At 51.6% G+C, this 16,193-nt stretch overlaps 2 protein-coding genes across 3 annotated transcripts in view; one reads left to right on the top strand and one right to left on the bottom strand.

Annotated features, from left to right (window-relative positions):
• The window catches only part of LOC132005675 (large ribosomal subunit protein uL13), a 109,940-nt gene that overhangs the window by 61,196 nt on the left and 32,551 nt on the right, over nucleotides 1–16,193 (top strand). The window lies entirely within an intron of this gene.
• Nucleotides 3,047–15,929, bottom strand: NOSIP (nitric oxide synthase interacting protein). Of its 2 annotated transcripts, none has more exons than XM_059383926.1 (9): nucleotides 15,821–15,929; nucleotides 6,991–7,061; nucleotides 6,295–6,400; nucleotides 5,937–6,018; nucleotides 4,314–4,473; nucleotides 4,098–4,222; nucleotides 3,749–3,936; nucleotides 3,514–3,622; nucleotides 3,047–3,309 (listed from the first exon to the last, which is right to left on the bottom strand). In XM_059383926.1, exons 2-9 carry the CDS (start codon nucleotides 7,058–7,060, stop codon nucleotides 3,238–3,240), a joined length of 912 nt encoding a protein of 303 aa, XP_059239909.1. In that variant the 5' UTR covers nucleotide 7,061; nucleotides 15,821–15,929; the 3' UTR covers nucleotides 3,047–3,237. The 2 variants fall into 2 exon arrangements, with proteins under 2 accessions (XP_059239909.1, XP_059239911.1); XM_059383928.1 differs by having other exon boundaries at nucleotides 6,991–7,089; nucleotides 15,821–15,922.

Genomic DNA, 16,193 nt, shown 5'->3' with positions numbered 1-16,193 from the left:
AAAAAAAAAAAAAAAAAAAAAAAAAAAAAGATTTTACCTTTAAGTAATCTCTAAAACCCAACATGGGGCTCAAATTCAAGAGGTCAAGAGTCACACACTCCTCTGACTTGAGCCAGCTGGGCGCCTCGTACAGTGAACATTCTAGTTCATGTTTTCTTGGGCATGTGTGTGCGTCTGTTGAGTGAGTATGTCAGCAGAGTGAGATTGTGGGGCACGGGATCCACGTATGTTAAGCTTTGACTGGGTTTGGCCAAATTGCTGCTCCAGTTTCCATGCCTGCCAGTGGGGTAAAAAAAAAAAAAAAAAAAAAGAAACCTGTTTTCTCCAGAAGGAACTTCTGAACTGTTCCTGTTTTCAGTTCTTTCTTCTGTGGCCCCCCACATGTCTAGATGAGGGTGGTTTGAATCCGCGTGATTTTGAAAAGCAGCCGGGGAGAAGCAACGTGTTGGGCCTCTAATGATGTCAGATCATCTTCTTCTTCTTCTTTTTTTTTTTAAGATTTTATTTATTTGACAGAGAGAGATCACAAGTAGGCAGAGCAGAAGGCAGAGAGAGGGGAAGCAGGCTCCCCACTGAGCAGAGAGCCTGATGCAGGGCTCCATCCCAGGACCCTGAAATCATGACCTGAGCCAAAGGCAGAGGCTTAACCCACTGAGCCACCCAGGCGCCCCCCCTTTTTAAAGATTTTATGTATTTATTTGACAGAGAGAGAGATCACAAGTAGGCGGAGCGGCATGTGGCAGAGGGAGAGGGAGAAGCAGGCTCCCCACTGAGTAAGGCAGTGAGACAGGGGCTCGATCCCAAGACCCAGGATCATGACCTGATGTGAAGGCAGATGCTTAACCAACAGAGCTTCCCAGGCACCCCAGATCTTCTGATATTTAAAAAAAAAAAAAAAAAAAAATTGTAGCGGCGCTTCAGTGGTTCCTTGTTTAAGCGTCTGATTCTTGATTTCGGCTCAGGTCATGATCTCAGGATTGTGAGATCGAGCCCCAAATGGTGCCCTGAGTTGGAACTTAAAATTCTTTCTCTCCCTTCCCCTCTGCTCTTACCCCCGTCACCCATCTCTTCCTCTCAAAAAAAAAAAAAAAAAAAAAAAAAAAAAAGAAGAAGAAAAGAAAGAAAAGAAAAAAGGAGAAGAATTTCCGCTTTCTGTGCCCTCCATGAGCCAGTTGAGGCTGGAGCCCCTGTAGGAAGGCGCTGCCAGGGGTAAGCTCTGCCTCCCCTTTCTTGTTCTCAGCTTTAGACCAGTATCTCTGGAACCTCTGCTGAGAGGCATCCTCTTTTTCCACTTCTCTCCCTCCTGCTGATGTAGCTGAAGCTGTGGTCAGACTCTTGCTTCCTCTCCTTATCACCTTCAAAACCTCAAAGGAAACTACTTTCTTGGAGTGAGGACTTGGCCACATACCCCATCGCCTCCTCCCCACAGAGGGTGTCTCAAAGGGCCTATGAATCAGTGGGATTTGGGTTCCTTGTGGAAACAAAGGTGCAAGACTGGAAATCCTTTAAGTTTTTACTTTTTTAATTTTTTTAAAGATTTTATTTATTTGACACAGAGAGAGAGAGACCACAAGTAGGCAGAGAGGCAGGCAGAGAGAGAAGGGGAAACCGGCTTCCTGCTGAGCAGAGAGCCCAATTCAGGGCTCGATCCCAGGACCCTGGGATCATGAACTGAGCCGAAAGCAGAGGCTTAACCCACTGAGCCACCCAGGTGCCCCAATCACTCCTTGAAGCTTTTATTTGGGGTATGGTCTGAATACACATGAGCAAGACTGGAGTCCCTGAGGGGGCTGAGAGAGAACTGGAAGGACCTAGGGGTGGTTGTGGCTCTTAAGAGGTTGAGGATGGGGGCATTTAGGGACCAAGGGGGTGACTTTAAATACTCTGGGTAGAAACTGTTAGGTGGGAGTTTGTTAAGGGGCAGAGGTTTCTGGGGTACCAGTGTGGGATTACCTAGGGGAGGAAGGGCTGAGGTGGGGAGGTCTCCGCAGGTGGATGACTTCTAAGTGAACTTGGCTTCTGTTACAGCTTTGGGCAGACTGCTGACTCTGTGAGCTCTTCTGTGAAATGGGTACAAACGTCCCTCTTCCAGGACTGTGGCCAGGACTCAAGAGAACCGTAGATTGACAGGCCCTTGAATGGGCTCCTTGAATGGCAGCTGCAACATTTCCAGGGATTGGGGTCCCAAGAGTAGGGTATGAGGCCTTAGGGACAAAGGAAGGTTCTAGAAGTGTTTAAGAGAGCAAATTCTGGGTGTGTGGGGCTCCCCAGGGTGCAAGGACGACACTGCCCACCCTCCTGCTACAGCCTTCCTCTACAGCCAGAGGAGCTTCAGCAAAGGGCAGTGAAGGATACTTCCTGGTCCCCTGAATTGGGTCTGGGCATTAGATGAGACCTTTTACTTTTACAGAAGTGAAAAGGTCGAGCTTGTTCACTGAACAGAATGGTATGTGCACTGAGAGGTCACGTTGGTTGAAAACACTGAGGTGTGTACCTACGTGGAGAAAGATCTGGAAGGATCTGCTCAGGGAGACAGGAATGTGAAGGCTTGATCTTTCTGATCTCTGCCCGACTCTATGCTCTGGCTCACACACTGCCCGGGGTTGCTTTTGGGAGCCAATGGTCATTAAAAGCAAAGCTCTGAGCACCACCCCTGTGCTCCCCCCGAAGCCAACTGCAGGCCGGCCAGGCCCCACACTCTGCAGCTTCCTCACCCTTGCAGGCTGCGTTCCTCACCCCTGCCAGGTCCGTGCCCCCCACAGCCTATGCAAGGCTCCGCAGGAGGGCCTTCTTCCTGCTCTTGGCCTCTGCAGTGGTGTCAGAGTGCAGGGCTCCCAACTGCCTTCTCTAGGCTGGGTCCCAGGGGTTTGCTCTCAGCACACGGCTTTCAGAGAGGCTATCGGAGAGATCTCACCGGCTTCCAGTGTGGCTAAGGCAGAACGATGCAGGGGGATTTCTATTTAGCCTGTTCACGTGACGCCTTCGGGTGCTCACGCTTTGCACTGGGACTTCGGGCCACTCTTACTCAATATTGATGCTGTGCGTGTGCATTCACTCCAGGTTTTACTCCTAACGTCAGACCACCTTTAACATAATTAGCCCGCGCCTTCAGATTCTGGTCTTGCAGCAGGCACAGGGTGGAGGGCTGCCCAGGGGGGGCCCTAGGGCTCCAGCGCGGCCAAGGAAGGCACCACGAGGCCAGTGAGTCCCAGCCCGTTTATTTGGTCTCCCGTGCACTCAGGCCTGCATCACCGGCCTCGACTTCTCAGCCTGCAGCTTCACTCCAGAGCCCGCGAAGCCTGTACCGCCCTGGGGAGGTGGGGACAAGGCCAAGTTGGGGGCAGGTCGGGCTGCAGCGGGGTGGGAGAGTCCTAAACCGTATAAGGTAAGGCAGGACCCGGGTGGAAGATCGCGGGCGGGGCTGTGGAGGACGCTGGCCTCCCGGGAGGGGCGTGGCCCCGGGGAGGTGAGGGAGGAGGGGGCGGAGCCTCGGCGAGCGAGGCCGCAGCTCACCCGTTGCAGCACAATGATGTCGCGGTCTGTCAGCTTCTCCCCATTCACGGGGTCTACCATGTCTTTCCGAATCAGCTTCTCCACGCACTCCAGGGTGACCACAGCCCCACTACGGTGAGCGTGAGGGTCGGGGGCACTGATCAGAGGCCCCGCCCCCAAGAAGGAGCGCCACACCCCCGAGCCCCGCCCCGCACCCAGTCCCGGGATCCTCCCCCGGGTGACTCGCGGGACTCACGAGGGCCGCAGCACAGCGCAAGGCGTGGCGTTGCTCAGGCTGTCGCGGGTCACGGCGCACACGTAGCGCTCACTGCGTGTGATGAGCCCCACGCGGTCCACGGAGCTGTCGAGCGGCGTGAAGCGCACGGGGGTCAGGTCCGACATGCGCAGTGGCTTCCCGGACATAGGGCAGGTCACGATGCGCGACTGCGCAGGACAGAAGGGAGGCAGGGTCAGCGGGCAGGGCTGGGGCCAGGTGTAGTTAAGGACTGCGGGGGGTGGGGTGGGGGGTGTGCCAGCAGGGAAGGGACCCTGGGGTCTTCTGGCCCTCTGGGCCCAAGTGGGCACAGGGCGCTGGGAATGCTCACAGGCTTCTCCAGCTTGGTGGCCTTGGCCTCGGGGGTCAGCGACGGGATCCAGAAGCTGGGCAGCGCTTTGTCCTTGTCCTTGTCCTTGCTTGTGGGGCCTGCACTGGACCCAGGTCGGGCATCATCTGCCGGGGGGAAACGGGTTGAGCTGCCATACCTGGGGAGGCACCCGGCCCCGAAGGACCCCCACTCACTTGCAAGTCTGCTCCCCCTCACCTGGGCTGTTCCCAGAGGCTGCCTTGGGCGTGAAGGGGTTGAGGGGCCGGCTTACGATGGCTGCCTCCTTCTCCAGGAAGCCCCGCACCTGGTCCTGGGCCGCAGCCCGCTGCAGCTCTTTCTGCTCCTCCCGCCGGGCCCCCCGCTGCTTCTCGTAGGCCTGTGGACAGCCAGAAAAAAGTGGACTGTGCATCTCCCTGTGGGTTGTGAGTCTGCCGGTGGCTCTTCCCATTTCACAGGTGGATAAACTGAGGCCAACAAAGGGGACAATCCTGGTACTGTTCTGAGGCTGGTGACTGCCAGAGTGTGAACCTTTATTATGCTGTGATTAGAGCCAGGGTGTGGCTCTGCTGCCCTTACTTGTCCTTTCCCCTCCTGCAGGGCACAGAGGTCATCTCCCATTTAGCTGGTTTGGGACTCAGTGGCTTCTCTATTCCTGGGCAGCAGAGCAGTCAGCCGGAGACAGATGCCCAGACTTAAACCTTGCCTCTGTCACTGATGAGCTCTGTGGCTTCCAGTTAGCGCTGTGACTTCTGGTCTGTTTCGTCTGTAAAACGGGCTAACAACCACGACCTACCTCGCAGGCTCACCGGGTTATGCAGGATGATTTTTGGAAACGCTTAAAACCTTGCCTGGCACATAGCAAGCGCTCCATAAATGTACCTGTGGGCCACGTTTTTTTTAGAGTGTAGGTACTACAGAACCCGTTCTTCCCTGGAGGTGAGTTCCAGGAGAGTAAGGAGCACTTAACATTCGCGCAGCCTGGGATGCGCAGGTGGTGTGGATGTGCGCGTGCGCGTGCGCAGACGCAGGACGCGGGGCTGAGATCTGAGATTGGCCACCCCGGGTGGGGGAGGAGAGCACTGCAGGTGACTGCTGTTGTGGGGTAGGGGTATCTGGTGTGGTCACCGTGATGAGGGAGAACCCAGGCAGCCACTAGACCATGCCGGGGCTCACGGGTGCCGTGGAAGCCACTTGGTCAAGACAGATGGCTCAACAAGAATCAGCCCTTGGTGTTCGGGAAACCTGGCCGGGAAAGGAGGGCGGCAGGGCAGCTGTGCCGCAAACATGGTGATAAACGGGGTCCTTCCTGTCCATGAAAATAGTTCACCCATGGGAAGTGGTCGTGGCTCCAAGTAAAGGCCCTTTAAATTCTGATCTGTGCATATCTCCCGCTTGCCCTGCGCTGCCTGATTTGGCCCCATCAGCCCATTTTGGAGCCATTGAAATGAAGGCCCAGAGATGAGGTGACATCAATTCTCTCAACAAGCATTGGCGGAGAACCTAGGGCCAGGGGGCGGGCAAGAGATCTGTGGGGGAAGTGGGCATGTGTTGGCCTCAGACAGAATCACAACCCAACACGTGTCAAGAGAAGCTGTGGCAAGGGCAGACCCCGGGGGGCTCTGCACTAGCAGGTCAGAGGAGTCAACTCCTGGGCTGATACCTGCGGCAGAAGGATTTAAGCATAAGTGGGAGGGGGTCGTGCACCGGGCAGCGGGAAGATCGAGGGAAGGCTCAGAGGGAAAAGGAACTCAGAAAGGAAGCCCAGGGTGGTTCTGCTTGTGAGCTCAGCATCAGATCCGCCTGCCCCTCCCCTGTCCCACCCCCACCCCTCCCCATCACCTTCATCTGCCTGGCGATCTCCTTCTTCTGGTGCAAAATGTACTCCAGGATTGCCTCCCGCTCATATAGGTAGCCATCCGGGCTGTGAGGACAGACAGGACAGGGTGATAAGTGTCGGCTCCCTACCTTGGGCACCCATTAACACCTCTTAGAGGGAGCAGGTCACTGGGTGCTCGTCGCGGCTCCCTAACCCTAAGATATTCATTTCCACATCCCGTGGAACACGTTAGGATCACGCCCGTGTCTTGGATGAGCACACTGAGGCTCTGAGAGGTGAAGGGGCTTGCCCAGGGTGTCCCGGCTATGCGGGTGGCCAGACCCCTGCATGCGGCCCCCTCCATGCAGGTCCCCAGCTCACGTGACAACAGGGTCATGACAGGGCTGCAGAGAGAGGCAGCAGCAGTCAAAGTCCTTGACAGCATCCCGGCTCAGTCGAATGTTCTGGGTCCCGTAGCCCGAGGCCGCTGGAGACAGAGACAGAGGGATGGGGTGCCAGGAGATATGGCCTTTGCCAAACCCCAAGAGAAAGGCACAGAGAAATCTTGGAGGCAGCAGCGGGTAGGGGGGAAGGGGGAGGAGGGGGGTGGGGTGGAACCTCTAAGAAACAGGCAGTCTGTGTGTCTCTATGCTGGGGACAGGGGCACAACCCACAGGAAGGTGTTCATCCGGAGGGTAAGTGACAGACAGGCAGGCCCTGTCACTGAGGTAGCCAGGTAGAGAGGCTCACGGATGACTCCCCTCACCCCTCTGCCCCTCTGCTCCAACTCAAGGGCCTCTATCTCTCTGTGCCTCATTTGTGCCACTGGAACACAGCCATGACAACGGCGATTCGATTCCTTCCTCAGTGGGTGGTCGGGAATCTTAGGTGAGGTCACGTACAGAAGTGCCCATTACAGGGGTGGGGGGAAGGGAGTAGAGGATCACGCAGGCTGTTCCTCATAAGTCATGACCATCTGTGGAGAGCAGGGGCAGACATGCCCTGAAGGTACAACCAGAGAGGTAGAGCAGGGATGGTGACTTCAAGAGACATTTGTCCCCCTTCCAGACCCCGTACCTGTGTCCTTCTTCTTCTCGTGGTAGGTGTAGACGGCTCCTGCTGTGCAGTTCTTGCCATGCCGTGTCATCCTGAGGGACGGAGGGGACAGTTGCGAGGCTGTGGTGGAAGGAGGAGGAGGCCCTCATAGCTGATCTGCCCCTGCCCCCGCCAGATGGGAAAACTGGGCGTGGGTCAGGGGAGGACATTATTTATTTATTTATTTTAAACAAACTGCTGGAGGGGCCGCAGAACAAGATTTAATGGGCTGTTTCTTCTCTGATCTGCATTTTATTTAATTATTTTTAAAGATTTTATTTAATTATTTGATGGAGAGCGAGCGCACGAGTAGGGGTAGGAGCAGAGGGAGAAGTGGGCTTCCTGCCTGCCGCAGGGTTCAATCCCAGCACCCTGAGATCATGTCCTGAGCTGAAAGCAGACATGTGACTGACTGAGCCAGTCAGGCGCCCCCAGGAGAGGACAGTGCTTAGGAGGTATCTAAACACCTCAGAAAGGAAGTCTGGCATTTGACTTTGAAAAAGACCCACATTCCGCTTGAGGAAGCAGGCATTGGAGGGGGTGCGCGTGTGAGTTACTCCGAGGCAGTAGAAGATCTGAAATCCAAAAAAAGTTCTAGCTGCAAGATGAGGCTGAGTGTGTCTCCTGACACACATGGGGGAAGCGAGGGGCCTCGGAGAAGCTCCGTTTCGGGGGTGAGGAGCGTGTGTGTGCTTTGTGGGTTCCCACAGGCTCACACAACTGAGTGCTGTCCTCTTTCTCCGGGGTGGGTGAGAGCATCTGTAAGCAGAGGTGAAATCCGCATTCTGCTTGAACTGTTGCCTAATGTTACCAACTGCACCGGAAAAAATCCACATCATTGAAATGACCCTCCTAGCGGGGCTGACTGCACACTGTGGCGGGGACCATGGACAGGGTCCGCCACCCAGAACACAGGCTGGTGTTCGGAACGTTAGCAAAGAAAGCATACGAGACTGCACTTGGGTGACATGCCTCAAAGACATCATCAGAGACATCTGTGTGGGAGCATGCCCACAGACATCCACAGCAGTGTCATTTGCACCAGAGGGGACTCAAAGGCAAATGGACCTCCCTCCCTGGGAGAATGGATGCTGATGGGCCCCGCCTGGAGACCACCCAGCTAGTGGGATGCAACCCGCTGGACGTGTGCGAGGCATCGTGGGTGGATGTTAGGGCAATACTGGGTATGAAAAGTAAGGGGGGAAAAGTAAGAAATGAAATAGGATCGCTGCTAGTCTACACGTGCCCAAGGTGGTACTTTTTTTTTTTTTTTAAGATTTTATTTATTCATTTGACACACACAGAGAGAATGAGAGAACAAGCGGGGGAAACTGCAGAAGGAGAGGGAGAAGCAGACTCCCTGAGCAGGGAGCCCAACGAGGGGCTCGATCCCAGGACCCTGGGATGTTAACTGACTGGGCCATCCAGGCGCCCCAAGGACAGTACATTTTAAAGAAGACTAGGGTCTTCTTTAAAATGTCCTCCAGGACCCCAAGGAGGGTACACACTGTGCAGACGGGGTAGGGACCAACCAGGGGCTTCAGGTTATAGGGATCAAGAATTGGGCAAGACGACCTTGAGTCCAGGGTTGGCCATTTCCTTTCCCTGAGCCTTGGCTTAATTTGGCAAAAAGTGGGGATAACCGCGGGATCTAGATGACAGGACCAGACTGCCGTGAGAACTGCAAGAATTGCTCAGAACCGGGCACACAGCGGGTGTTGGGGAAATATTCTCTCCAGCTCTCTGGCTGTAAGAAAGATCCAGAAGGCTGGTGTGGGGGTGGGGGTGGGGGCGTAACCGAGGGCTCCCAGAATGCAAAAAGCAGCTCTGTCTTTATGCCCCTCTTCTGGTTGCCTTCGGAAACTTGGCTTTCACATTCAGAACTTGAACCGCAAACCTCTCTTTGAGCCGTGGATCTCGCTCTCCCCCTACCGGCTGGCGTCAGCCCTCAGGACTAATTTCTGGTCTTCGGTATAGGGACAGAATAGACGCATTGACCTTAGGGATGCAGTCTGATGTATTCTGACAAATGTATCTGCCCTTGTGGCCACCACCCCAGCGGCAGTCACAGTGCTGCCTGCAGGAGTTAACCTTGGTGAAATACGCCAAATGTGACCCACAGACCCTCCTCCTCTGACCTTCCCTCTTCCCCCAAGCTTTTGAGCAAGTGTCCAGCACCTGGTGTCTCCCCTGGCTCACAAGCCACCTGCTCCTCCCCGGGGCCCTCCGGCTTCTGCCCCAGCCCTCTACTCCCCCACTGCCACTCCCGAAGGTCGCGCTGACCTTCTCCTGGACAAATTCTCCGCTCTATTCTTAGTCATCAACTGCCTTGACCCGCTGCGGTATTTGGCACTGGGATGCTTGTCTTGTGGCCAAACAACTGGGGTTTCTACGCTCTTCGGCTTCATGGCCGGGGACACTTTCCCTCCAAGAGTGAGAGAAGCAGCTACGGAGGGAGCATCTCTATTTTTTTTTTAATTGGCCAGGCAATGATAGCAACAGTATCTGACTGTTGGTCCGGGGACCCTTGTGGGGGGTTCCCTAAGATGCTTTCAGGGCATCCACAAACTATATCCATAATAATACTAAAATGTGTTTGCCTTTGTGACTCTTATTCTCTCACAAGGGTACTATGGAGTTTTCTGGAGACTGTGTGACATGAGGATGTCACTGCTCTGACCACTAACTGAATATGTGCTTTCGTGTCCTTGGGTTTAAAAAATTTTTTAAAAGATTTTATTTATTTATTTGACAGAGAGACAGAGAGAGGGAACACAAGCAGGGGGAGTGGGAGAAGGAGAAGCAGGCTTCTCATGGAGCAGGGAGCCTGATGCAGGGCTGGATCCCAGGACCCTGGGATCATGACCTGAGCTGAAGGCAGGGGCTTAACCGACTGAGCCACCCAGGCGCCCCCTAAAAGATTTTTATTTTTTATTTTTTTAAATATTTTATTTATTTATTTGACAGACAGAGATCACAACTAGGCAGAGAGGCAGACAGAGAGAGAGGAAGGGAAGCAGGCTCCCCGCTGAGCGGAGAGCCCGATGCGGGGCTTGATCCCAGGACCCCAGGACCAGGACCAGGACCTGAGCCGAAGGCAGAGGCTTCAACCCACTGAACCACCCAGGCGCCCCTAAAAGATTTTTATTTTTAAGGACTCTTAATGTGGGGCTTAGACCCACAACCCTGAGATCAAGAGTCGCATGCTCTAAAAAAAAAAAAAGAGTCACACGCTCTACTGTCTGAACAAGCCAGTCACCCCATGAATATACTACTTTCAATGGATGAATTTTGTGTTATGGGAATTATAACTCAAAAACAAAAAATTTTTTAGCATCAGTTTTAATTTCTGATACAGCAAATATTGATAGGTAGAGCTCACAAAAATGGAAGTTCTCGGGAGTCCTCAATGACTTTTAAGACATTGAGACCAAAGAGTTTAAGAACCGCTGGCCAAGGGTTGAAGGGCTGCCAGGTGACAGGGCCAGGATTTCTCTGGAAGTTGAGCTCTCCACCCACTGCTCTGTACTGTCTCCTCATTAAGGCCAATTCCAAAATAGAAAATGGAACTACTGCCATCTGCTGTCACTGGTGTTTCAGAGAGGAACTATCCAAAACGACAGCCACTCATCAGCGTGCCCACTTTCCTGGGCAGAAGACAGGCTCCCGGGATCCCTCAGCTAGGAACCCATGGAGCCAGGATTCGAACGCAGGCAAGCAGGCTGTGGGGCCACCTTCTTGACCACGTGGCAGCTGTCAGTCCTCCCAGGAAGGGAGTATGGGCCAACCCGTTCCCCTTCTGTATGGAGGCTTCACACTCCAGAGTGCATTTTCATCTTTCAGGCCGTTTCAATGCAGACACGAAATTTTCACCAGAAACCCGTGACCTCCATTTAGGTTTTGGGATTTCCCGCTGCAAAGGTACATTCGTATATCCCCTTTGTTCCAAGCACACTTAAAAGCTTTCCAATAACTGAATCAAATGTTGGTGCTACAATTTAAATGAATGAAAATGAGGAGTCCCTGGGTGGCTCAGTCGGTTGGGCTCTGGTCATGATCCCATGGATCCTGGGATGGATGCCCTGTCAGGCTTCCTGCTCGGCAGGGAGTCTGCTCCTCCCTCTTCCTGCCCCACCCCAGCCCTCAGATGAATAAATAAAATCTTAAAAAACCTAAACTGAAATTAAAGAACTAGAAAATCCAGTCCCTCAGTCAAACTAGCTACTGATCCAAGTGCTTTCCAGGCTCCTGCTCGAATAGCACCATGCTGAGATGGGATTTTAAAAAACCGTGGCCATAGTACCACTGACTCACTGATGATTCCGTAACATCTACTACCTATCTGGTGTTCAAATCACTGCTTCTCTCCCAGCTATCTTTTTCTGCAGTTGATCTGCTTGAATCCTGAGCCAGGGGTCCTTAACCTTTTTGGTGGGGCCGGTGATCCCTTCGAGAAGGTAGAGAATGCTCCACACCCGCTCCCGAAAATGGCATGTGTCTGGCCATTCCAGAGGTGTGGAGGCTTCTGTGTTAAAAGGAAAACCAAGGGCGCCTGGGTGGCTCAGTGGGTTAAGCCACTGCCTTCTTCAGCTTGGATCATGATCTCAGGGTCCTGGGATCGAGTCCCACATCAGGTTCTCTGCTCAGCAGGGAGCCTGATTCTCCCTCTCTCTCTGCCTGCCTCTCTGCCTATTTGTGATCTCTGTCAGTGTCAAATAAAGAAAATCTTAAGAATAAATAAATAAATAAATAAATAAATAAAGGAAAACCAAGAGGCTAATTACTCTCAAGGAAATTGAAGACAGAAATAGGACACGATGTAAGCAGTACAGAGAGAGTTCCCTAAGTGCAAAAGTTAGCATGTGAGACTCTCTATTAATAATGGCTAATGTTTAGGGGCACCTGGTGGGGGGGCTCAGTCCATTAAGCATCTGCCTTGGGCTTGGGTCTTGATCCCAGGGTCCTGGAATCAAGCCCCACATTGGACCCCCCTGCTCAGCAAGGAGCCTGCTTCTCCCTCTTCCCCCCTGCTTGTGCTCTGTCTCTCTCTCTAACAAATAAAATCTTTTTTAAAAATAATGGCTGATGTTTAAAAAAACAAACAAGGCTGATGTTTATTTAAGAGGTTCAGTGAACCTGGCCCTGTTCTAAGCATTTTACGCGTATTAACTTCACCGAATCCCACAACCACACAAATGGCTGCTGAAAACAAGGACAAGGCTCAGAGAAGGTGCTCAACTGCACCTGATGTTTGACCCAGGCATCTGAGTCTGTGGCCTTGACCATCAGCCTGAGGCACTGGGCCTGACTCTCAGTGTGGAGCGGGACAGCTAGCTTATGCCTTGTTGCTCCCCTGGAAATTCTGTCCCCTTTTTCCTCCTAGACTCCATTGAGCAGCCCAGTCCTGTGGGAAGCTTGTCTCTCCAGGCTGAACTAGGTGATCCCTGTGCTCTGATAATACCCGAAGTTACCTCCAATAGAGCGGCTATCTCTTGGTATTTCTCCCTCCAGACTAGGAGCCCCTGGAAAGGATGGGCCTGGAAAGGACTCTCATCTGGGACCCAGCACTGCCTGGCACCTGGGAGGGCTCTCACAGATTGTGATAGGATCCGTTAGCTGCTGCCAACTCTTGATCTCAGGGTGTGGGTTTGGACCCTGTGTTGGGCTCTGTGCTGGGCATGAAGCCTACTTAAAAAAAAAAGAGGGGCGAATGGGTGGCTCAGTTGGTTAAGTGTCTGCCTTTGGCTCAGGTCATGATCCCAGGATCCCTTGCTCAGTGGGGAGCCTGCTTCTCCCTCCTCCTCTGTCGTTCCCCCTGCTTGTGCTCACTTTCTCTCCCTGTCTGTCAAATAAATAAATAATTTTTTTAAATTATTTATTTATTTGAGAGAGAGAGAGCAGAAGGAGGAGGAGGAGTGGAGGGAGAGGGAGAAGCAGACTCCCTGCACAGCAGGGAGCCCGATGCAGGCGGGGCTCTATCCCAGGAATCTGGGATCATGGCCTGAGCCAAAGGCAGACACTCAACTGACTGACTCTGAGCCACCCAGGCGTCCCTAGAAAGAAAATCTTTAAAAATAAATAAATAAGGGACATCTGGGTGGCTCAGTCAGTAAGTGGCTGCCTTCGGCTCAGGACATGATCCCAGCATCCTGGGATGGAGCCCCGCATCGGGGTTCTTGCTGGGGGGGGGGGGGGGGCTGGTAGGGAGCCTGCTTCTCCCTCTGCCTGCCTCTCTGCCTGCTTGTGCTCTTGCTATCTCACTCTCTCTCTGAAAAATAAAGAAAATATTAAAATAAAATAAAATAAAAACAAATAAGTAAGTAAATAAAATAAAACTGGGTAAAGGATCAGAATAAACATTTTCTCCAAGGAAGACAGACAAATGGCCAATAAGCACATGAAAAAAACATTCCACCTCATTAGTTATTAAGGGAACACAACAGAAAAACCATGAGATACCAGTTCATGCCCAGTAGCATAATTTCAAACAAAATGTCAGAGAACCACAAGTATAGAGAAACTAGAACCCTCATGCACCAGTAGTGGGAATGGAAGCTGGGGCAGCCACTTTGGAAAAGTCTGGAGGTTCCTCAAAAGCTTAAACATAGAGTTACCGTTTCATGCAGAATTTCCATTTCCAAGGGAAATGAAAACATGTCCACCCCAAAACTTGAACACAGATGTTTATAGTATTCAGAAGAGCCAAAAAGTGGAAACAACGCAGGTGTCCATCAACCGATGAATGAATGAACTATGGTATACCTTAGACTAAGGAATAGTATTCAGCCATAAAAAGAAAGTATAGATACATGCTACAGAATTAACCTTGAATTTAACCTTGAACCTGCATTAACCTTGAAAACATGATGCTGAATGAAGTAAAAAAAGAAAGAAAGAAAGAAGTAAAAAAAAGAAAAAAAAAGAAAAAATCCATTTATGTAACCTGTCCAGATTGGGTATATCCACAGCGAGAGGAAATAGAGTAGGAGATATTAGTGCTGGGTGGAGGGGAGAGTGGGGGGTATGACAGATCATGGGTATCGGGTTTCTTTTTGGAGTGATGAAAATGTTCTACAACTGACTACGGTGATGGCTGCACAGCTCTCTGTATATACTAAAGACCACTGAGGGTCACCTGGCTGGCTTAGTCAGTAGAGCATGGCAACTCTTGATGCCTGCATCATGAGTTCAAACCCTACCTCAGATGCGGAATTTACTTAAAAAGCAAATGACCAACCAAACAAAAACCACCAAAAAAACCCAAAACAAAACGCCACCCCACTGAATTGTATACTTTTTTTTAAAACTTTTTTTTAAGATTTTATTTTAAAGTAATCTCTACACCCAAGGTGGGGCTAGAACTTACAGCCTCGAGATCAGGAGTTGCAATCTCCTCCAACTGAGCCAGCCAGGCACCCCTGAATTGTAGACTTTAAATGGGTGAACTATATAAATAAATCTGATTTTTGTTTAAAAAAAAAAAAAAAAGGTAAGTCAGCAGAATTTGGGTTTGCCCTGTTGACCCCTGGCATGGAGATCATAAGTAAAATGAGATTACAAGGAAAAAGACAAATTCATATCCAGAAGGTGTGATCAAGAGAGTAAGGGATCCAGTTTCTTTTATAAATCAATTATGCCAATAAGAAAAAAGGGTGGGATGGAGGGGGCTGTTCTAAATTAAGAGGAATTTGAGAAACATAACAGCAATAATTTGACTAGATTCTGATTCAAACAAATGAAACTTTTTAAAAAGGCATTTTTGGCCCACAAGATTTGATTATCAACCAAGTAATAGGTAATATTCTAGAATTTTTGCTTTTGGAAATGTGATGATGGTATCGCGGTCATGTCAATGTCCCCTGTTTTTACACATGCATCCTTAAAGTTTAAGGGATGATATGTCACGATGGGTAGGATTTGATTTACATATTTAATCAAAACAGTACGTTAAACCAATATGGCAAAAAGATTACTAATCGGTAAATCCGGGTGGTACGGATACTTATATCATTCCTTCACTTTTATGTAAGTTTGAAGAGTTTCTTTTTTTTAATTTTATTTAACAGAAAGGGGGGGTGCGCACAAGCAGGTGCAGTCGCAGGCAGAGGGAGAGGGAGACGCAGACTCCTCGCTAAGTGGGGAGCACTACCCGGAGCTCCATCCCAGGACCCTGAGATCACGACCTGAGCCAAAGACAGAGGCTTAAACGACTGATCCACTCAGGCGCCCCAAGTGTGAACATTTTCATAACAGAACGTTAAAGTAAAACGCTTTGAGGTCCAAGTTCACACCGACTCAACAGCACCGTCGCGATGAGAGCCCAGGTCGGCCGGACCCCAGAACTCCAGGGACGAAAAGGTTAAACCCTACACCAAGTAAGAGAAGGCAGGGGCTGTCCAAAAGGTGCAAAGGCGGCGGCCCGCGGGGGCACAATCTTCTCGCTCTCCCTGTCACAGTCTGGGAAATTGAGGCAGGTACGGGATCCGTCTTCCTCAACTCCCATCTCCTTAGGAACCCCCCTCCCATACAACCAAGAGTCCCAGTCTCCCCTTCCCCTGAGACTCCCGGCCCACCGCCGTCTACCGTGGAATACCAACTCTCAGCGGAACTGGCGGATGGAGGCTCGGCTACCTCCAGAGGTTCCTGGGAGATGTAGTTCAGCTTCAAACTTGGGAGGCCTGGAGGGCTCTATCCATGATTGACAGGGAGTCGGGAATTCGAAATCCTATCGCTGTCTCCCTCAGGACCCCAGAAGTCCAGCCCGCGGGAAGGCGATCGCAGCAACACTATCCCACTACCGCCTGGAACTCACCTTACAAACGACTCCTCGTTCCTTCGTTGCTTCTTCAACTGTGCCCCTACACCGGAAAGGAGGGCTGTTTTCCCCGCTCCGCTTCGCCCACTTCCTCCCGGAAAAAAAAAGACCGGAAGTACAGATGCCCCGAGTTACCGCGTCTGACTTGGTAAATCCTCCGTTCTTCTTTCCCTCCCTCCGGAAACGGGAGTAGCAACCTGAAGGTTCCGGTTAGTGCAACTGGAGTGAATATGGGGCGCGTTTAGTATACAGTAGGCATTTCCCCGGGCGGGCGGTTATCCTGCTTAGACCCAGGCTTTGCGTCTCTCCAAGTCCGAATTTAAGGATTAACCACTTCGTCCAGAGATTGGGAAATTCATTCCCCCAAGTG

This window comes from Mustela nigripes, chromosome 17, assembly GCF_022355385.1.
Source record: "Mustela nigripes isolate SB6536 chromosome 17, MUSNIG.SB6536, whole genome shotgun sequence".
Lineage (NCBI taxonomy): Eukaryota > Metazoa > Chordata > Mammalia > Carnivora > Mustelidae > Mustela > Mustela nigripes.
The sequence above is the reverse complement of the archived record's forward strand: the minus strand, read 5'-3'. Positions and strand labels throughout refer to the sequence as shown.

Coding starts and splice junctions, on each gene's coding strand:
- NOSIP (XM_059383926.1), bottom strand. CDS start 7,060: ATGACACGGCATGGCAAGAACTGCACAGCAGGAGCCGTCTACACCTAC. Junction 6,401..6,990: donor CGAGAAGAAGAAGGACACAG/GTACGGGGTCTG, acceptor CTCTGTCTCCAG/CGGCCTCGGGCTACGGGACC. Junction 3,310..3,513: donor ACATCATTGTGCTGCAACGG/GTGAGCTGCGGC, acceptor CCACCTCCCCAG/GGCGGTACAGGCTTCGCGGG.